This window comes from Danio aesculapii, chromosome 21 (assembly GCF_903798145.1).
Source record: "Danio aesculapii chromosome 21, fDanAes4.1, whole genome shotgun sequence".
NCBI classification, from domain to species: domain Eukaryota; kingdom Metazoa; phylum Chordata; class Actinopteri; order Cypriniformes; family Danionidae; genus Danio; species Danio aesculapii.
The window spans coordinates 20,472,829-20,495,775 of NC_079455.1; the positions used below are offsets into that span (position 1 = coordinate 20,472,829).

General features: G+C 36.2%; 3 protein-coding genes across 3 annotated transcripts; all 3 read right to left on the bottom strand.

Annotated features, from left to right (window-relative positions):
- Nucleotides 1-3,613: 3,613 nt before the first annotated feature.
- On the bottom strand, nucleotides 3,614-4,770 carry or92a7 (odorant receptor, family 92, subfamily A, member 7). The gene is made up of 2 exons (XM_056446954.1): nucleotides 4,714-4,770; nucleotides 3,614-4,585 (listed from the first exon to the last, which is right to left on the bottom strand). Exon 2 carries the CDS (start codon nucleotides 4,580-4,582, stop codon nucleotides 3,614-3,616), a length of 969 nt encoding a protein of 322 aa, XP_056302929.1. The 5' UTR covers nucleotides 4,583-4,585; nucleotides 4,714-4,770.
- Nucleotides 4,771-13,167: 8,397 nt separating this feature from the next.
- On the bottom strand, nucleotides 13,168-14,136 carry LOC130215199 (odorant receptor 131-2-like). The gene has a single exon (XM_056447108.1). It carries the CDS (start codon nucleotides 14,134-14,136, stop codon nucleotides 13,168-13,170), a length of 969 nt encoding a protein of 322 aa, XP_056303083.1.
- Nucleotides 14,137-20,914: 6,778 nt separating this feature from the next.
- LOC130215200 (odorant receptor 131-2-like) lies at nucleotides 20,915-21,883 on the bottom strand. Its single transcript, XM_056447109.1, has one exon. It carries the CDS (start codon nucleotides 21,881-21,883, stop codon nucleotides 20,915-20,917), a length of 969 nt encoding a protein of 322 aa, XP_056303084.1.
- Nucleotides 21,884-22,947: the final 1,064 nt, after the last annotated feature.

The following is a 22,947-nucleotide window of genomic DNA, read 5'->3' on the forward strand; positions in this document are numbered from 1 at the left end:
ACTCAACCCGCTCCAAGTTTGATTGAACTGGCAATTTTTTTTCATGGGAGTCGGTTGCTCCACCAAGGAGGCTACAGACCATGGCCCCTAGTGTTTGTCGGTGAAGCACCCTTTTAGAGGTCAAATGAGTGAGGTTTATCTGCATAACACTTTACTATGGTAAAGTCTATATCGGATACGCGGCTGACCAGAAGTGCGCACATCAATATAGCAGCATTTTTTTTATAATGACACTGTATAACAATAATTTATATTTTTACAGTACTGTGACGTTGGGGTGGGGGTAGGCATTAAAAAATACAATTTATTGGGTAATTTAATAGATATAAATAATTCTCGGTTCAACTACTGTTTTTATGTGAACGGTTGGGGTTGGGGTGGGGGTAGACGTTAATAAATTACAATAAATGGGAAATTTAATAAAAAATATAAATAATTCTTGTTAACTTCCAGCCGCAACCATATCCGATCTAGCAGCAACCCTTCACTTGCTGGCCTCTGTTACATATAGAAGTTAATGGGTCCCAGCAACAAGCGTTCTTCAATATATCTTTTACGTGTGTGTTTTTCAACAGAAGAAAGAAACTCAGAGGTTTAAAACCACATGACATGAGGGAGAGTCAATGAGGATGTCCCTTTAATATGGCTATTGATATGCTATTGAAACCAGACTTATGATTGCTGAAGCTAATTTACAGCATTACAAATTGTTAAAGGCATAGTTCACCCAAAGCTGATAATTTTGTCATCATTTACCCAACCTTTACTAGTAACAAACCTGTTTAAGTTTCTCTTTTTTTCCACACAAGCGAAGTTATTTAGAAAAATGTTGGGAACCTGTAACATTTACTTAATAATATTTGTTTAATCTACTATGGAAGTCAATGGTTACATATTGTGTTCAACAGAAAAAGGAAACTCATAAAGGTATAGGCTATATGGAACCATGTGGTGAGTCAATGGTCATTTTTAATAACCATATAAGAGTTACCCGACCGACCTCTGTGTTTCCGAAATAGGTTTTAAACTATTAGAAATGAGCAAATACTTCATCTATCGAGTTGCTGCTGGTGGTTTTACTCAAGGACTCAAGATCATGTATAGTTTTATATTTACCAGCAGAGGGCGCTGCAACCCACGCTGATTCTGTGGTTCGACCGTTCAACGCCTCGGCTCAAAGAAACATGGATGATTATCAAAACACACCTTTGCTGGTTTCAAGGTAGTGACACACTAACTATTCTTGTTTTAAATGAAGTCATTCTGTTAGAATTTGCAATTTAACAGTGACTGAACAATGTTAGAGATGTGTTTTTCACTCAATTTTTTTAGGTTTTCTAAACTCATCAAAATCATGCTTGAGATTTGGTAGCCTACAGGAAAGTAAAGAAGACCTTAACATTTTCATTAGCATTAACGTTAGCTAAAATTTGACTTTGACATAAATTAGGCACGTAGCCATGGTTATATGTTCTCTCAAAAATTTGGACCTTTTTGCAAGAGTTTTTAAAATGAAGTTTAAATACTGCTTTTAGTGACATTTTAAACGCTATTTATTACTGGATTGGCTTGTCAGATGCAAATGTATTACATCATATATCATTAGAAAAAATATAAGAACCTGTTAAAGTTTTCAATTAAAAACTAGCATTTATTAAGTTAATAACAAACTGGCCAGCGCGTTCAACTTTCCTCAGTCAGAATTAGTCCATTTGAATAATAAAAATTAAATAATGATGACATTAATGCAGAGCTTCACGATTTTTCCTAACCTTGTAAAAAAAAGTACATTTGAAAATTAATGGATAAATAGACTAATTAATAATAAAATTAAGTTTTATATGGGCCACTTTTGGTGCTTTACATTTTTTTCTTTTAAGACTAAGGTACAAGATTTAGAATAAAAGTCACTTGTAAAATGTTTTCTCTATTTAACAATACAGTAGGTCATCAGTGAAAGATGACTTCTTGCGTCATATTGGACTTATGAAAAATAATTGTTTGCATTGACAGGCGTTACGGTGTGCTGTGGGTAGCATGATCGCCTCACAGCAAGAATCTCACTGGTTCGAGCCTCAGCTGGGTCCGTTGGCATGTTGAGTTTGCATGTTGGCGTGGGTTTCCTCCAGGTGCTCTGCCTTCCCCCACAGTCCAAAGACATGCTGTATAGGTGAGCTGAATATGCTAAAATAGTGAATGTGTGTTTAAGAGTTTGTATGTATGTTTCCCAGTGTTGGGTTGGCGGGGGGTTAGTCTTTCGAATCACCCTCTGGCTACGAAATGGTAAATGTGATATTTTCAATCTTAAGGACGTTTAAAGTTCATGTTTGTTTCAAATAATAGTCTAGTAAAACATTTTACAGCATGTTACAGCAAGTTCCTGTTTGTCTGTGACTTTCTATCATCTTTTAAAAAGAAAACATAAAGGTTTTTGGCTTGTTCCTCAAATTATTATCTACCCTGTTAAATTTGATTACTGGCCCTAAAATTGAAATTGGACAAAATTAAACTAAGACATTATGTATAACCACTGACATATTTTGTTAATTGTCTATTTTCACCAATATTATCTTTGCATTTTGATCTGTATTTTTTACGTCTCTTGAGTACAAAATAAAAATCATACAAATACACTGATATTGGCAGTTAACACAAAAGTAATGACTTTCAATACATATTTTACTAAGGAACCAGATGATTCCAATGGTGATTCCAGTTCTTTAAGGTGTGGCGATGGTGTAGTGTCTCAGAGGGAAGCAGATTGCCACGTACCGCTCCAGAGACATCAGTGCTAAATTCAGAGGAGCGTTATTGAACGCAAGAGTTGAGATGAGACTAAAAGAGTGCACCGGTTCTGGTTACTTGAAGGTAAAATGTACAGATAGAATGCATACATGTAGTTGTTAGCAACATAAGTACATTCAAAAGTATGTAACCAAAAAAGAATACACTGCAGTGTCTCATAAAATATGTGCTTGCTTTTCAGAGCAAACATAATCACTGCAATTTTAGTGTTGATTCAGCATCCATGTCCACCGTAAATAAATTAAAGACACATTCTGAGATGTCTGTTAGCCCAGCCATAAGCTGATAGAAAAGGAACAGAGAAATAGTACTAGTGTCTAAAGTGTAAATCAAGCAATTAATTTGAGTGGGACCATTACACAGAGATAGAAGATCATTCTAAAAATGCAACATGACACCCAAAGACCTGAGATCAGTAATGAAAATGCATCCAAGGCTTTTCACTCTGGTATATTATCTGTGCGTAAACATATACAGTACAACAGCAATGTAATTCCTTCATTATGCTACTACAAATTTTTTCATTTTTCCTTAAATGGGAGGAGAAGTTTCATTTCTTACTAATATATACATCTAATAATAAAAGAAACAGGTCATAAATAAAAAATATACCTTGAAAAGAGCATTAATAGACATTGCACAGGTTTGATTAGAGAATATATTATAAGTTGTAACAGTTTTGAATATTTTGTTAGGTAATAAATTGATAAAAATTCTGTAAACAAGTTAAACATTTTAATTGTTATAGTTTAAACTGTTTCGACCTCTCCCGACTTACTAGCCACAATATTATTAAATAAATCTACAGTTAATGCACATTAACTATGGGCTTTACTTTGCCTGAATGATAGCAGAAGAAATATTTGAACAAGGGCCACACGGCTTCATCTCTCATGCCGTAGATCAGAGGACTCAAACAACGTGGTAGAATCAGAACAATAATATAATTTAAGTATCTCAGATTAATAAAAAGAGAAGAGTCACTTCCAGTCATCATGTATAGTGCTCTTTCTATTGTGACATATAGAAAAGAGGTAAGACACAGTCCCAGCTGAACCAAGTGCAACATCACTGTTCTGAGGGCTTTTTTAGCAGATTCTTTATCAGAGGAAACAGACCTGGCTGTGATCATAATGCTGATATATGTGAATATAATGATCAATGCAACCGACGCAAAATAGAGCACATCAAACCATTGATTTTTATCTATCTGCCATTTGAATACAAACAATTTTTCTAAGGTGCAAAATATAAAGTCAGCAAAATTGGGGTTTAAAATTAAAACCAAAATAATATCTGTTATAATATTGATAGTACTTAGAAACCAGATGATTCCAATGGCAATTCCAGTCCTTTTAGGTGTGGCGATGGTGCAGTGTCTCAGAGGGAAGCAGACTGCCACGTACCGCTCCAGAGACATCAGTGCTAGAGTCAGAGGAGCGTTACGGAAAGTGCAGTGAGATATGAAGACTAACAGAGTGCATATGGATTTAGGTATTGGAAGGAAACACAGAGCCACCACATACATAACAGTTGTGACCAGCAAAAGCACAGAGTCGTTCATTAACATGTGACCAAAAAGTATATATCGCGGTGTCTCAAAGAATATGTGCTTGCTTTTTAGAGCAAAGAACATCACGCAGTTTACAAAAAAGAAAAACAGAGATGTTAACACAGCCACTGCAGTTTTCGTGCTGGTGACAACATCCATGTCTAATTTAAAGATTTGCTGATAAGTGAAGGATGAGTCCTCTGCTGTGCCATTGGATCCTGCCATAAGCTGAAAGACAAGAAACAGGACAGATTTGAGCAATATGTTACAAAAAAAACACACCCAGTTTAATCTTACGCTGTTTTTTCATTAGATGAAATAAAGATTATTAAAAGTTTGCAAAAGACAGAACAGACCTCTTTTCACAAAGCTTTGACATTCAAAAGTGAATAAGTCAAGACATCAGCTTTTCGTATGCTCCAGCTGCAATAATCCACAAATCTTTGTGCTCCTGAGCTTTTATAACAATTACAGTGGCTGACAAAACCACGTAGTTGCATCATGTGCATCACTCGGTGGGTGGGAGCTTCTTCTCATTTACTCCTATATCATTAAAATGCTTTTTTTTTGCTCTTTGATTAGAAGTAAATGGAATCTCACTGCTGAGAGGAACATTTAGATGAATATGGGTTGTAATAATAATTAGTATTGACATCAATTAAAAATCAGTAAATGGTTAAACATTGTTTTGTATTCCATGGACCACTTATAATAAAAAAACTGTTGTGCTAAATCTCAAAACTGTCTTATGGTGGGACTGTCTCAAGCATAGTTACAGTTGAAGTCAGAATTATTAGACCCCCTCCCCTCCCTTTGAATTTATTTTTCTTGTTTAAATATTCCCCAAATTATGTTTAACAGAGCAAGGACATTTTCACAGTACGTCTGATATTATTTTTTCCTCTGGAGAAAGTCTTATTTGTTTTATTTCGGCTAGAATAAAAGCAGCTTTTAATTTTTCATAAATCATTTTAAGGTCAAAATTATTAGCCCCTTTAAGCGATATTTTTTCTGTAGTCTACAGAACAAAACATAATTATACAATAACTTGCCTAATTAACCTAACCTGCCTAGTTAACCTAATTAACCTAGCTAAGCCTTTAAATGTCACTTTAAACTGTATAGAAGTGTCTTGAAAAATATCTAGTAAAATATTATTTACTGTTGTATCATGGCAAAGATGAAATAAATCAGTTATGAGAGAAGTTATTAAAACTATTATGTTTAGAAATGCACTGAAAAAAAAATCTTCTCTCCATTAAGCTAGGGAAAAAATAAACGAGGGCTAATAATTCAGGGGGGGGGGGGGGGGGGGGGGGGGTCTAATAATTCTGATTTCAACTGTATATGTATATAGTTATATATACAGTGGTGTGAAAAAGTGTTTGCCCCTTAGTGATTTCTTTGTCACACTTGAATGTTTCAGACCATCAAACTAATTTAAATATTAGTCAACAATTAGACAAGTGAACTCATCATGCAGTTTTGTAATGAAGGTTTTCATTATTATTATTAAGGGAAAACAAAATAAAAAACTACAAAGCCCTGTGTGGAAAAGTGTTTCCCTCCAAACCTAAAAATTGGTTGGGTCAATAGCAGCAACAACTGCAATCAAGTGTTTTCAATAATTTTAGGACTTTTTTTTAGGACTTTTGCCCACTCATCTTTGCAGAATTGTTGTAATTTAGTCACATTGGAGGGTACAGATTCTCAATTGGATTCAGGTCAGGACTTTAACTAGGACATTCCATTTTGTTTTTCTTCAGCCATTTATAAATAGATTTGTGGTATGCTTTGGATCATTGTCCTGCAGAACCAAGTTTGCTTCAGCTTCTGGTCAGTAACAGAGGACTGGACATTCTCCTTCAGGATTTTTGGTACATAAAGAATTAATGGTTCCATTTATCACAGCAAGTCTTCCAGCTCCCGAAGCAAGAAAAAAAAAAAAACTCAGACCATGACACCAACACCACCACATTTTACTTTTGGTTCTGGTGTTCTTTTTCTGAAATGTTGTGTTACCTTCATCACACAGAATGAGACACACACCTTCCAAAAGTTTCAACGTTGGTTTTGTCAGTCCACAGAGTATTTTTCAAAAGATCATTGAGATGATTGCTGGCAAAACTGGGATGATGTTCTTTTTTCTCAGCAGAGGTTTTCATCTTGGAACTCTGCCATGCAAACCATTTTTGTCCAGTCTCCTTTTTATGGTAGAATCACGAACACTCACCTTAACTAAGGCTTTTGAGGTTTATATTTTGAGGATCATTCGTCTACTTCACTTTGTCAGGCAGGTCTATTTAAGTGACTTCTTGATTGTGAACAGGTGTGGCGGTAATCAGGTCCCAGCCCTAGTGAAGTTGAACTCAGGTGTAATAAACCAAAGTTTTATATACACCTGGCAAAATGTTCTGTCTTTTGGCATATTGTTTATACATATATCTGTTGTCATTCTCTATTTTAAGATGTGAATGTTGCTGTATATTCAATTTAAAAATAATTTGGAACAAGACTTTAATTCGGCGGCTATGATTTTTCTTACTCTGATGTGCCTTTTGGAGGGCAATATATCCTGTTTGGAAAGCACCATGTATGTCAAGATATACAGATTTTTACCCTGTTCAGACTGGTGACGGGGTGATCAATTTCAACTGCATGGTTAAACTGACTGAGATTATCCACTGTCGCTGTTATATTCTCTCTCTCTCTCTCTCTCTCTCTCTCTCTCTCTCTCTCTCTCTCTCTCTCTCTCTCTCTCTCTCTCTCTCTCTCTTTCTCTCTCTCTCTGTTTCTCTCTCTCTCTTTCTGTGTGTTTTAAATCCACGTTTATTAACAGTTCTGACCTGAACACGTTTACATGCCAATATCCAGTTACAATTATAGCGCCACCTGCTGGTAACAGGAAATACAGTGTAACAAACTCCTCCTAGAAATGTTATCAGATTGATTACAAGTTTTCTCAGTATAATCCAAGGCCTTTGTGATGTGAAATTGTGAAGGATCCAAAGTTTTAGCCAAAGGGCGTGTCTGTGGTGACTGACAAAGTTCAGTGTTTTGCCATGGAAGAGGAAGTACTTATAACTCAGCCACACAATGTCTGATTTGCCTAAAAATTCAGAGCTTCGATGAGATTCCTCTCCTAAAGACATCAACATGTCAATATCGAGTCACACTCAGTCATAGTGCCACCTGCTGACAGAAGGAATTTTGGCATAAAACTGATTTTCTCAGTTTTTGTTTATATACATACACTTACTGGTTTATTAGGTACACCTGTCCAACAGCTCATTAATGCAAATTTCTAATTAGCCAATCACATAGCATCAACTCAATGCATTTAGGCATGTAGACATGGTCAAGACGATCTGCTGCAGTTCAAACCGAGCATCAGAATGGCGATGATAGGTGATTTAAGTGACTTTGAATGTGGCATGGTTGTTGATGCCAGACAGGCTGGTTTGAATATTTCAGAAACTGCTGATTTCTACTGGGATTTTCACACACAACCATCTCTAGAGTTTACAAGAGAATGCTCCGAAAAAGAGAAAATATCCAGTGACCAATGGTCAGACTGGTTCGAGCTTATAGAAAGGCAACTGTAACTCAAATAATCACTCGTTACAACCGAGGTATCCAAAAGAGCATCTCTGATCGCATGTTGAACTTTTAGGCGGATGGACTACAGCAGCAGAAAAACCACACGGATACTAGTAAGGTGTACCTAATAAAGTGTCCGGTGAGGGTATAGATCAGCTCAAATATTATTGTTTATTGATGCTTGCAGCTTTAATTGTTATCGAATCTTTAAGTGCTTTTGCTTTTTGCAATTAGGATGGTAGAGAGGGCGGACCATTTTCTTTTTGCACTTGTTTTTCTCATGTTTATGTTAGTAAGGGTGTTAGGCTTACAGTATTTGTTGATATATAATATATATACAAAAAACGAATCGTCACGGTAACGAGTCTTTAGCGGGTTTAGGTTATGTTTGGGTTATCTATGCTTTTAATAAAGCTTCATTTTGATCTCCAGGCCTATTGTCATGCCTCATCTGTTACAATAGAATGTTTGAGGTGTTAACAGTTTAACAGTGACGTTGATATGGAAACAAGCCCCGCCATTGTTGCACATGCAGACCCGGGAAAATTGAAACCCCCGGCCCTGCCCACAAACATTGTAGAACAAAAAAAAGCACAAACACTGTAGCAGATCCTGGTTGAATCAAGTTGCAAAGACTCTGTGCTCTGAAGTGTGAGGGAAATTTAATGTTACTTTCCCTACCCAAAGATGAGGCTGTGAAGAGTCAGTGGTCGAAGTTTATTTTTGCAAAAGTACCTCCGCATTATAGCCCCAGCCTTGTGCTGTGTTCCCGTCATTTTTCCGACAAGTGCTTCAGCAATCTAGACGCTTACAACAGGGGATTCATCTGCCGTTTTTTAAAGGAAGGATCAGAAAAGACTATATGGGACTTTGTCAGAGCTTGACAGGAACTTTACAATACACAGTTCATGAATCAGTTTCTACCTCTATTTCAGTAAGTGTAAGTAAGTGCGATTAAAATGGTTGCCTCCTTGTTTTCTCTAGCTTGCAAATATGTATTTGATTGTGTTTATTACTTGTATCCATTTGTACTGTATCTGGTTAACTCTTTATTTTCTCATTAATTTCTAAAACCCCGTTGAAAAAGTCATAAAAAGCATGAACTAGCTTTTCTGCATCTGAGATGGATAGCATGCTTCGTAACTTTGCAATATTTCTCATATGAAAGAATGCGGATTTTTTGATGTGAGATGTGATGTTTTCTAAACAAATTTCTGGAGGAGTACGATCAGTCTTTGACGAGGCTAATTCATCACGCACACAATCATTCTATTCTCCAATCAGCTCAAGAAAAACCCTAAATAGTCAATAGTCATACCTCCGTTTTTTCTTGACTTCAGCGTCCATCCACCACCCCAATCCACACTATTAAACCAGATACCTATTTAAATCTGGGGGGAAGCGTTCTAGAGCCGGGCTAGACACTGCGCTCTGACCCTATCTCTCTTTATCCTGATACGAGTTAGCGTGTCTTCCAGAGCTCAGAGCCCTCTCCCGGACAGCACGCCAAATACGCATATTCTATTCAGTCAAATATTGTGGTGTGAACTCGTGAAATGATTTTCAAATGTTAAGTTGCTGTCTAATATAATACCCAGATCTTTTAATGTAATACCCAGAACTGTGTGTCTTTCTAATTGCAGATCAAGTTGTGAGATCTGCAGTGTACAGGATTTAGGCCCAATAAGTAATAATTCTGTTTTGTTTAAGAGAAGAAAATTGTTGGTCATCCAGTCTTTAGCATCTTTAATACATTCAGTTAGCTTAGTTCAGATGTCTCATCAGGTTTTGTTGAAAAATATAATTGAGTATCATCTGCATAGCAGTGAAAGCTGATCCTGTGTCTTATAATGTCTCCCAGGGGTAGAATGTATATTGTAAACAGCAAAGGACCTAAAACTTATCCTTGAAGCACCCCATACTTTCCTGGTCTGACCGGTGAAAGCTGTCCTTTTATATTTACAAACTGGTAATGGTCAATTAAGTATTACTTAAACCATTGTAGAGCCTGTCCCTGAACACCAGTAGAATTTAAGCGCTTTATGAGGCCAGTGTTTTAGTTTCATTGTCCAACCCCTGTATATAAAGGCTTAAGAGAAATAATGTTGAAAAGGATATCCCTCAATTCTCATTTTTTTTATACTATGTGAATAAACGCAAATGTGTCTACACTGTTTTGAACAAGTGGGTTCGATGTCTTATTCACAATGAACCTGCCCTCAGAGAAAATATGCTTCGAAGAAGTAAATGTGGAAGGGATGGAGTGCAGGTGCATAGCTTATCTAGAGACTTTGGGAGACTGCACCTAATTTTTTATTTTTTTGCCATCATGTCAGTAGCCCGAATTATGTTTTGATATGTCTTCCAAGTACATTTCATCCTTCTTTCCTTCTTTATGCTACTTTCCGTCAGTTTTCAGTGTCTGCTTTTCCTTTTTTTCATTTTTGGTGCGGGCTCACGTTCCTTTGTAGGCCTATAATGGCAGAGTCACTTTCTGAAACAGCATATGCAGATAAACTCTGCCAGATCCAAAACCATTTTCCCATCAATTCCCATCTTTTGTCAATTTCTTCTGTTAGCTTACTTTTCAGTGTTTTAGTGTTTTTTTGCTGAGTCAGGGTCGGCCGTGATGTTGAATCTTATGATGCATCATCTTTGCAGTATATTGGATGAGCTTAAAGAAATGTTTTTAAGTTTTAACATTAAAATTTTACTCGCTGTGTACAAATACTTGGATACACGGCCAGCATACTGGCGCAAATTAAGCTACTATTGACATGAGTGCCTATGTAAACATAAGTGGCTAACCATTCTACTCATATGTCTTAAATGTTAAGTCATGATCAGTATTGACGAATGATGTAGAATTTTTTTCATGTGTTAATGTCTGATGTTTAAATGATTTGCCAGGTCTGCTTAACAAGCTCTCACAGACCTTGCCACTTCCTGTGGATTTTTTGTAATTTTCTAATTACAAAATGTACTCACACTACAGTTACATTGAACCGGGTCGAAGCACGCTTGTCACTCCTCCCGTCTCCTCTGACGGCCCGCACTGACATTGCATTTGCGTCTAGGCACGCTTACGTCATCAATGATGCGCTGTTCAGTTTAACAGAAGAGAAGCGCTTTTGCTCAGCACAGTGGACTTTAGTACTTTACAGTGGACTTCAGTACTTTAGTTATATCGTTTTAGTTATTAGATATGCAGTGACACGCAGTTAAATATTTCGCCGAACAGATCAGCCACTTTTGATGCTCATAAACAATTATAAAGTCCTCGCACTGCCGGAATTATGAGGTTTGCTAAAGGTGCAGCTGTCATGCAGTGAGGGGTTTGCGTTTTTAATAAACTACGACAGTTTGTGTTCATTAAACAATAAGAATGATAATAAATACATATGAAACAGTCCTGTAAAAGTCACTTCTCGTCTTCAGTTTTGGCCAAAGTGAACTGCGCTCTGGTATACCTCTTCCAACCAGGCCAGGGCCGGCCAACTGAACCATGCTTGAACCCGATTCAGAGCACTCACACTTCTCAAACGATCCGGGAAACAGGCCTGGGCAAGGTTCGGATAGCATAGTGTGAGTACACCCTCAGTCGACAAAGCTTGTTCTGGTCGACCACCAATTAGTCGACTATTAAGGGACAGCCTTACTAATATGTGAATAATAATATGTAATAGTAGTCAATTATTTTCTATATCCTACACAAATTGATCGTTTTGATTCACAAGACATGTGCATGTCACCAGGAGCCATGGCTATTGATTTGAGCTTGTTGTATGTATTTATTTTAGCTAAACTTTAAAAAATGAGAGCCATTTACTACCATGAATCACCAAAGCTCACATATTCAATTAAAAAAAATATTCTTTAATGCTCTACTCAAGAAAATAAGTCACCTACATTATATGTTGGGTTACCTGAGGGTGAGTAAATGAACAGGGTATTTTAATATTTGGGTTATCCATCCTTTTAACTTATTGGGTTATTTATCCTTTTATTTAAACTGTGTTAACAGTTTATACATAGAAGTATTTAATAGATATTCATTTATAGAGGCACAATGGTTTCAGCACTAAGGCAATGCAAAGGTTTCCATTAACAGATTTTAAATTACAGAATAAAAAACATAATTATACCCAAGCAAAAATAAACTGTAATCTCAAAGACATTTTTTCTGGGTCTTCAAGTTTAAGAAACAACATAAATTGTATCTGGAAAAATAACCTTTTGCTGAATTAATTTAGGGCAAAGGCCTGTACATGTATTATTCATTTTTGTGTACAATCTTTCTTCGTGCAACAGGCTGTCATGTAACTGTGTACTAAGTGATGCATACTATACTAAATAGTAGAAAACAAGATCATTTTAATAAATCAACAGTGGTGAAGGTAACTGTCCACGAAGTATAAACAATAGTAGACAATAAACAGAGCAAACTAAATTAGTCATCATGAAAACGTACTAGTGGCAGGATGCAGAACAAAATGAAAAGGGTGTCAAACACAAGGCAGAGTGAATAGGCCGCACATAAGGACAGTGTGTAATATAGGCCAGCTCATAGTTCTGAGGCCTTTTTTAAAGCAGAAACAGATCTGGCTGTGATCATAATGCTGATATATGTGAATATAATGATCAATTTAACAGACACAAAATAAAACAACAATCTGGCATCTGGCTAATGTACTTATAGAGAGACAATATGTTATTTTAGCAGCAAGACAATTTTATTTTATTTTTTCAATAACAGCCTCTATATTATACAAGACAAAAATGAGAAATACAGACATGAAAAGTAAGCAGACCAAATTAAAATATTAATAAAATAATATACGCAATTATTTGCATATGTATCACTGGCTTTGAAACAAATATTTTGGCAGAGAATACTGTATGCTTTCAAACACTTTCCTGTGTGCTTTACATGTTTAAGACAAAAAATAAATTGAGCCTGAAAAACAATTGTGATATTTATGAACTCCAGATAACTCAAAACATGTTTAAAACCACATTCAAAATTAAAATATTCACATAAGTTAATAATGAATGTATTTGAAGACTCAATTAATCATTTACATTATAATATTCTATAAAGTCAAACTTAATATTAAATGTCAAATAATACTTACATAAAGTATAAAGTTACATAAAGTATCTGTCATTTTATTTAACATTATTATTTCTAATCTTCTCAGAGCATGTGATTAATGCACATTAACAGAGGGCTTTACTTTGCCTGAACGATAGCAGAAGTAATATTTGAACAAGGGCCACACGGCTTCATCTCTCATGCCGTAGATCAGAGGACTCATACATCGTGGAATAATAAGAACAACAAAGAAATTTAAATATCTCAGATTAATGAAGAGTGGTGATGTGCTTCCTATCATCTTGTATATTATTATCTCTATTGTGGCAAATAAAAAAGAGGTGAGACACAGTCCCAGCTGAATCAAGTGCAACATCACTGTTTTGAGGGCTTTTTTAGCAGATTCTTTATCAGATGAAACAGACCTGGCTGTGATCATAATCATGATATATGTGAATATAATGATCACTGCAACAGACACAAAATAAAGCACATCAAACCACTGAGCTTTATCCACCTGCCATTTAGCTATATACAATTTCTCAAGTGTGCAAAATGCAATATCTGCTAAATATTTTGGGTTATTAATTAAAGCAATAATAATATCTATGATAACATTGATAGAACTAAGAAACCAGATGATTCCAATGGCGATTCCAGTTCTTTTAGGTGTGGCGATGGTGCAGTGTCTCAGAGGGAAGCAGATTGCCACATATCGCTCCAGAGACATCAGTGCTAGAGTCAGAGGAGCGTTACGGAAAGCACAGTGAGTAATGAAGACTAACAGAGTGCATATGGATTTTTGTATTGGATAAAAACACAGAGCCAACATGAACGTGACAGTTGTTAGCAGCAAAAGCACAGAGTCATTCATAAGCATGTGACCAAATAGTATATAGCGTGGCGTCTCAAAGAATATGTGCTTGCTTTTTAGAGCATAGAACATCACGCAGTTTACAAAAAAGAAAAACAGAGATGTTAACACAGCCAACATAGTTTTACTAATGGTGAGAGGATCCCAATCCAGCTGAAATACTTGCTGGTGAAGGAAGGACACATCACCACTTGTGCCATTGGAGTCCATAAGCTGAAAAACAAGAAACAGACAAGCAAGACAGTAATAAATTAAGCAGTTATACTGATGATCCTGCCTAAAGAAATGTATCTGCTTCACAGTTTAGTTAGTTAGATATTAATGTGACATTTGTGCAGTAAGTCTTTCTGCTGTGAATTCTGCTCCAGATTCTCTCTTTATATAGCTGTGAGAGAGATAAAAAATGGCGTCTCATGGGTTCTCAAGCCTGATAGTCTAAAGAGGAGGAGAGAGTGCACTGTAGGCCCAGTCCCCAAGCGTCACATGTTGCACATTATTCCTCTTTTTCTAATATATTTATTTTTAGGGCTGCCCAGATTCTGAATTTTCCTAGTCAACCAGTATTCTTTCATTTTATTATGTTATCTTAATTATCAAATTATCCAATGGCCTAAAACTCAATACCACCTCCATCTCACACCTGCTTAATAGTTTCTAGTGGTCTTGAACACCTTGACTAGTTAGATCAGCTGTGTTTGATTAGGGTTGGAGCAAAATTATGCAGAGCTGCGGCCCTCCAGAAATACAGTTTGAGACCTATAACCTAAGCAAATATGAGGAAAAACGGTTTGAGTTTAAGAACCGAGAAAGAATGTCATTTGTAACATTGTTTTGTACGGAAATACTAAATCATAATAATATGGGTTCAAATAGTCACTATAAGAGCTTGCGCATGGATAAAACAATTGATATGATTTTAATGTGTTTGAAAAAAAAAACAGCATGGAATATTCCAGAATATTAATTAATTATAAATGATAACACACAAATCACAAGTTACGAACTTGCTAACAATAAAAAAGCACAGTTTGGTAAAGAAACTAAAAGAAATAAATATAAAGTGCAATTCTGATAGTGGGCCAACATACAAAGTCCCATGAAAACCTTCTTTTGTGAAAACAAAAACAGCCTATGATTAGCAATTAAACATTTCTGTAATTAAATAAAGGCCTATAAATAGCTAAATTTAGCTATTTAAATTAACACAGCAAATATAAATCAAACTGTAAAGGCTGAAGAGAAATGTTGAAAATGTTTTCCCTCTGATCAAATTTTTTTTCATATCATGAGAGTTACACGATCGCCTCACAGCAAGAAGGTCGCTGGTTCGAGCCTCGGCTGGGTCAGTTGGCATTTCTCTGTGTGGAGTTTGCAAGTTCTCCCTGTGTTCGCATGGGTTTCCTCCGGGTGCTCTGGTTTCCCCCATAATCCAAAGACATGCTCTATAGGGGAATTGGGTAAGCTAAAATTGTCCGTAGGGATGGGTTGCAGCTAGAAAGGCATCCACTGCATAAAACAAATGCTGGGTAAGGCTGTTCATTCCGCTCAGGTGACCCCAGAGTAATAATTCGACTAGGCCGAAAAGAAAATGAATGAATGAATAAGAGTTTGTCTGCATTGTTGGGAATGCAAGTTTGTCTACTCTCCTCCTTCATGTCAGTGGCCATTAATATCGATATCTCCACCTGCTTTCCCATTTTTTTCCCTTTTCATGTGGTCTCACTTTTCTTTGTAGGCTTACTAATAGCAAAATACTTCTTTGGTACAGCATCTGCTGATAAACTTTCAGCCAGATCCAAAATTGTTGCTATTTCTCAATGACAAGCTCTTAAAACATGGGTCTAAAACGGCAGCATGGTTATAATACAGTAAGCTGCTCGTAATATTCCCGTATCAATTCCTATTTCTTCTCTTAGTTTATTTTTCAATGTTTTACTGCTTGGGCTGTCATCGCACAGTTTGTTCATATTTGTTAACATGGGCGGTGTGGCTGAACGACATGGATTGTCTTCCTGCAACAGCAGTTCAGTGAGAGTAATCATAAGTTTCAGTACAGACAGTGTCCTGGGCTGTCTGCTATTGTGCAGTTGTGAGATCTAAATCTTGCTCTGACTGTTCGGTAGCATCTGAAAGCTCAGCTTTAACAGGCAATCTCTGTTCCAGAAAGCACTCCAGCATCAGGTACATATAGACCTGCACGATATTGAAAAATTCTGACATCGCGATACTTTGTTTTTCTGCATCTACATATTGCGATATAAATACAATTTCACTAGATGGTTTGAATATGGCGTTATTTGGAAAGAAATCATTCATTTAGACTGATTGGGATGATGTTTTGTAGGAGAGTCAGTCATGTAGAAATAATAAACAAATTGCAAGCAAAATTAATTGAAGAGAGCAAAGAAAAAAGTAAAATAAACAGCTTTATGTAGAGTCAAACAGTATTCAGATACAAAATTTGAATAATCAAATGTAATGTAAAATAATGCAGTATAGTCTTCATTGTATTAATAATTAAATAAAATTATCCTTTATTAACATTACAGATGTTGTTATTTTTGTGTCTGAATACTTTAAACTCTCTTGAAATCCCTTTAAAACACATACAAAACAAATCTGCATTCTTTTGCTGATCAATTATAATTCAAACTCAACATTGCATATCCGGCGATGTGACTATTGAAGATGAACACATTGCGAGATCAATCCTGAAGTCATATGTTGTGCAGTTCTCATGTCTAGACATCTTGAATGAGTTCTTCTACTTATCTGTCCAAGCTATTGACACTTTTCATAAAATGTCCCACAAGGTGTCTACTGGCAGCAATGGACAGGACGGATCAGTTTTCAGAGCCACATTAATGCACAACTGCAACGTGTGTCCTGCACAATGAACACCTTTGACAGCATGAGTTATCAGAAATTAGATCTTATTAGCGACATTGTTGCGGACAACTACTACCATCTTTCCTCCTGGTGTTTCGTATTGCTTCATCAAAACACTTGATATGACAAGTGTTTTTATATGATCAAGACACTCTGATATGTTGTCAGCTGTGTGGCACACCTCCAACACTTTTACTTCCAACACAAATAAATTCAGTCTTCAGAAATTAAATGTGCAGTGATGGTCATGTAAGCTTCCATCTGGTTAGAGGTCCATATTTCAGTTGTAAAGCTGAGTGTTGTACAACTTATTTCCTTGAGGACAAATTGGTTCGTTGAGTTGAACTTGGTTGCGTTGGCGTGCATGACTTTTTCACCTCTGACAGCACTGCAGCCTGGCTCAAGTAATGTCACATTTGTTTGCATCCCTCACCACTGACAATGTTGATTGTTTGTCATCTTTCTTCGTGCAACAGGCTGTCATGTAACTGTGTACTAAGTGATGCATATTATACTGTTGGAAACTAGATCATTTTAATAAATCAACAGATTCAAAGTGGGCTCTATTTTAACGATCTAGGCGCAAAAGCATTAAAGGTGTGTCCGAATCCACTTTTGCTATTTTAAGGATGGAAAAATACACTGCACCGTGGCACATGGTCTAACAGGGTTGACCTTATTCACTTAATGCATCATGGGTGTGTCATCTCCTATTCCCTTCAAGAGTCAGTTGCATCGTGCCATGGCACATTTGCTATTTACATGGCAAACTTTGTACGTGTAAAAACTGAACTCTTCACTAGCGAGAAAATAATTAATCTGCAGTGCAAGGATAAAGAATCAGCCTCCTTCAATCAACCTTTACTTTCACTTTCTCTCTTTCGTGGATAAGGAAATGGTGTTGTATGCACTCCACTGAAGACATCCATTAGCTTACATAATTAATTTTGTTTGTTAAATGCACAGATTTGTTTCAAAACTATTTCTACATTCAGTTCTAATTTCCAGCAAACTAATAAATGAACATTAGTAACGAAGTGTGGTCAAAAAAGTGGATTTTTATCCAAACGCACATCCTATATGGCTCAAAACACAAAGCTGACAGGTGGACAAGCTTGTTTTTAATAAAACAAATATAAAGATGCATATAATAAATAGTAATAATAAAAACATACAAAAGCAAGTTGTCATGAATAAACTGAAAAAGCCTCCGAGATGAAGAAGGCATGGTAGACAGGGAACAGAGCAAATAAATTAGTCATCATGAAAATAAACTAGTAACAGGACGCAGAACAAAAGAAAACTGCGTCCAACACAAGGCAGAGAGTATATAACTGCTTTCAGCTGGTCTATTGCACAGTCTATTTTAGTTCCTCAAAATAGCAACGCGCCAACAATGAGCCTTAACACACCTCTTTTCTGGACCGGAACACCAAATGGATTTGCTATTTAAACAACTTTGCAGAACACTGGAAAAATTAGGGTTGCATTGGTCTGAAAATAGCAACACGTCGGGGCACATACGTCTAGCGCCTTATTGCACTGGGTGTATGATAGGGCCCAGTGTGTAATATAAGCCACAAGGCAATATGTAAATTGTCAATAATAGCTTCTACATTTTAGAATTCAAATAATCAAAGCATGAAAAGTAAACATGCCACAATAAATCATAAATAAAAATATATTTAATTATGTGCATATGCTGGAGTTTGCATGGTCTCTCTACGTTGACGTGGGTTTCCTTCGGGTGCTCCGGTTTCCCCCACAATCCAAATCATGCGGTACAGGTGAATTGGGTAGGCTAAATTGTCTGTAGTGTGTATGAGGGCATCCGCTGCGTAAAACATGTGCTGGATAAGTTGGCAGTTCATTCCGCTGTGGCGACCCTGGATTAATAGAGGGACTGAGTCGAAAAGAAAATGAACGAATGTGTATATGCATAATTTGACATTAACATCATATATAATATTATATCAAATGTAAAATAAAATTTTCAAATTATTTCAAATCCTCTCATATCATACATATGAATTTATGAAATTAACAGATTGTATAGCTGATATGAAAAATTGGATGATTAATAACTTCTTATTACTAAATTCAGATAAAACTGAGGACTTGCTTATTGAACCCAAAAACCTCACACGCAAAAACCTAGAACATCGTCTAACCCTTGATGGATTCTTAGTTCAGTCCTCATTGGCAGTCAAAAATTTGGGAGTGATTTTTAATAGCAACCTGTCATTTAAAGGCCAGATTTCAATCATCTGTAAAACTGCATTTTTCATCTTAAAAATGTTGCCAAACTTTGACATATGCTATCAATGTCTGATGCAGAAAAGCTTATTCATGCTTCCATGACCTCTCAGTTAGACTATTGTAATGCATTACTAGACGGTTTGCCTAATTAACAAATTTCAGCTAGTTCAAAATGCAGCTGCTAGTGCTTTCTAGAACAAAGAAATATGATCATATTACTCCAGTTCATTCATCATTGCATTGGCTCCCTATTAAATATTGTATAAATTTGTACATTTTATTGACTATCTACAAAGCCCTGAACAGCTTAGCTCCCCAGTATTTGAGGGAGCTCCTAGTTTATTATAGCCCCTCACTTCCACTGGGCTCAATTAATTCTGGACAATTGATTATTTCCAGAATATCAAAATCAACTGAAGGCGGTAGATCTTTCTCATATCTGGCATCAAAACTCTAGAACAGCCTTCCTTGCACAGTCGGGAAGCAGACACACTGTGTCAGTTTAAAAGTTGTTTAAAGACACATCTCTTTGCATTAGCATCAATATAAAACACAAATGCTTTTGAAATTCAAATCATCTGAGGGATTGTTAGTCTGCATTATTTAGGGCAGGGGTTCTCAACCTATTTCACTGAATGAATGATTGTCTAGAGAAAATGCTTATTTTTAACCTTTATTTATTAGCAAAACATTTCTTTTGCTTATACTATTATTATCTTATTTTTCTACAGCATTTTATAAAACATTCATTCATTCATTTTCATTCAGGCTCAGTTGGGCACGACCATTTCTCCTATGTCCAAATTTCTTGTGCAGAGCTCAACACCGCTTGGTGTACAGGCTGGCCCTTCAAGATTAATGTGAAGACTTGTTTGTCACTGGGGTCTTACAGGAATCAGTCTCATGCTCTCCACTCCTCCATAACCAGCTGCTCAGAATGCGGCCTGGTCCAGGATTATGGAAAAACGGCTTCATCTCTCATGCCGTAGATCAGAGGACACAAACAATGTGGTAGAATGAAAACAACAATATAATTTAAATATATTTATGAAGATTGGAGATGTGCTTCCAATCACTATGAAAAGTCTTCACTTTATTGTGGCAAATAGATAAGAGGTGCGACAAGGTCTCAGCTAAATCAAGTGCAATATCATTGCTTTTAGCAATATATTAACAGAGGACACAGACCTGGCTGTGATCTTAATGCTGAAATATGGAAATATAATGATCAATGCAACAAATGCAACAGACACAAAATAAAACACGGCAATCTTTAACTGTCTGTCACTTATCTAATGTATAAGGAAGCCAAATTGAATTTTAGCAGCAGGGCAAAATGAATTTTTTCATTAAAAGCATCTATGACAAAAATGACAAAAAAAAATGAAATCAAAGCATGAAAATTGAACAGTCTAAATAATAAAAAAAAACATTTAGCTAATATCATTTTTTGCATGTGTATATCACCGGCCCTTTCAAAATGTAAACCAATATTGTTTTGGTAAAGAATACTGTATGTTTTCAAAAACTTTCCTGGGGGCTTTAAAATGTTCAAGACACATCACAAATTAAGCCTGAAAAGCAGTTATGAAAACATATGATCTACAGAGAACTTAACCTGTTTATTACCACATTTCAAGTGTAAATATTAAACTTAGTTAACAATTTAATTATTAAATAATATTAAGTTAATCATTTCATTATTTTTGAAGATTGACAATGAATTAAGTAATTATATAACATCATATATAATATAAAATATCATATAATACTTATTTACATATATTTAGTTTTATTTGACATTTGAAATTGTTATTTCAAATCCTCTCATACCAAATATTTAATGCACATTAACTGAGGGTTTTACTTTGCCTGAACGATAGCAGAAGTAATATTTGAACAAGGGCCACACGGCTTCATCTCTCATGCCGTAGATCAGAGGACTCAAACAACGTGGTAGAATCAGAACAACAAAATAATTTAAATATCTCAGATTAATGAAGAGTGGTGATGTGCTTCCTATCATTATGTATAGTATTATCTCTATTGTGGCAAATAAAAAAGAGGTGAGACACAGTCCCAGCTGAATCAAGTGCAACATCACTGTTCTGAGGGCTTTTTTAGCAGAATCTTTATCAGAGGAAACAGATCTGGCTGTGATCATAATGCTGATATATGTCGATATAATGATCACTGCAACAGACACAAAATAAAACACAGAAAACCATTGAGCTTTATCCACCTGCCATTTGGCTATATACAATTGCTCTAGTGTGCAAAAAGCAATATCTGCTAAATAATTTGGGTTATTAATTAAAGCAATAATAATATCTATGATAACATTGATAGTACTTAGAAACCAGATGATTCCAATGGCGATTCCAGTTCTTTTAGGTGTGGCGATGGTGCAGTGTCTCAGAGGGAAGCAGATTGCCACATATCGCTCCAGAGACATCAGTGCTAAAGTCAGAGGAGCGTTATTGAAAGCAAGAGTTGAGATGAAGACTAATAGAGTGCATATGGATTTATGTATTGGATAAAAACACAGAGCTAACATGAACATGACAGTTGTTAGCAGCAAAAGCACAGAGTCATTCATAAGCATGTGGCCAAAAAGTATATAGCGTGGCGTCTCAAAGAATATGTGCTTGCTTTTTAGAGCATAGAACATAACGCAGTTTACAAAAAAGAAAAACAGAGATGTTAACACAGCCAATATAGTTTCACAAATGGTGAGAGGATCCCAATCCAGCTGAAATACTTGCTGATGAAGGAAAGGCACATCACCACTTGTGCCATTGGAGTCCATAAGCTGAAAAATAAGAAACAGACAAACAATACAGTAATAAATAAAGCAATTATACTGATGATCCTTGCAAAAGAAATGTTTCTGCTTAGCAGCTTTGTTGGCAGATATTGACTTGGCATTTGTTAGCCTTTATAGTTTGAATTTCTGTAAGATTATCTCTTTATATAGCTGTGAGGGCTGGAACAAGGGTAGAAAAGAAAAAATGGGAGGTGCTGTGCAGTCTGAATATTGACGTGTAGTGAAATTCTACAGACTAAATATTACCTAAAATAATTAAGACCTAGCCCAAAGGTAAAAAAAAAAAGCTTGTTTTTCCATCTGACTAGGATGAATCGCTCCAGCAAACATGCTCCTGCAGGGCCCATGCTGGCTTTGTTTTTGCGGAATACTGGCTTTTTGCGGCCTGCAGACAGTCCACACCAAATCTAGTTATATGACCCATTTGCAGGCTCACCACATGCTCTGTGTAAGTAGCCCACACTTGAAGACAGCCTTAATCCCTTGAAGGCCTAATGTGAGCCAGAACAGGTCACCTGTGCTGGTCCTTAAGTGTGGGCTGCCCATGTAGGGCCAGTGTTGGTCTAGTGAGGGATTCTTGAGGGCTAGGTGAGAGCTGCCTATGCAGGGCCAGCACTAAGTGGACAACACTTATAGAACAAACCGAAATGATGTCATTTCAAACAAAACTGGGTCAAAACAATGTTACTTTTGAGTTTGATTTAGTCATTTGAAATGCCTCACCAAAGTGAACTTTTGAGAGCTTCAGACAGGAGAACACACTAGCCACATGTATACACTAGAGTAGGAGTGCCTAAACATTTTCTTATGAATGACCAAAAATCAAACTTGATTGAGGCTTGTGGGCCGAAGATAAATATAGTTGCTATGGGTAATTTCTTGATTTATTTATTAATATTTAAAGATGACTAGAAAAGATTGCTTTATATTAACCAATACAGTATTGTTTTTTTACATTTTATTATGAACTTATCTCATTTAAAACACAATTACACTAGGGTTTGCCTTGATTTGCTCTCGTCCTCGATCCGTCGAGTGACAGTATT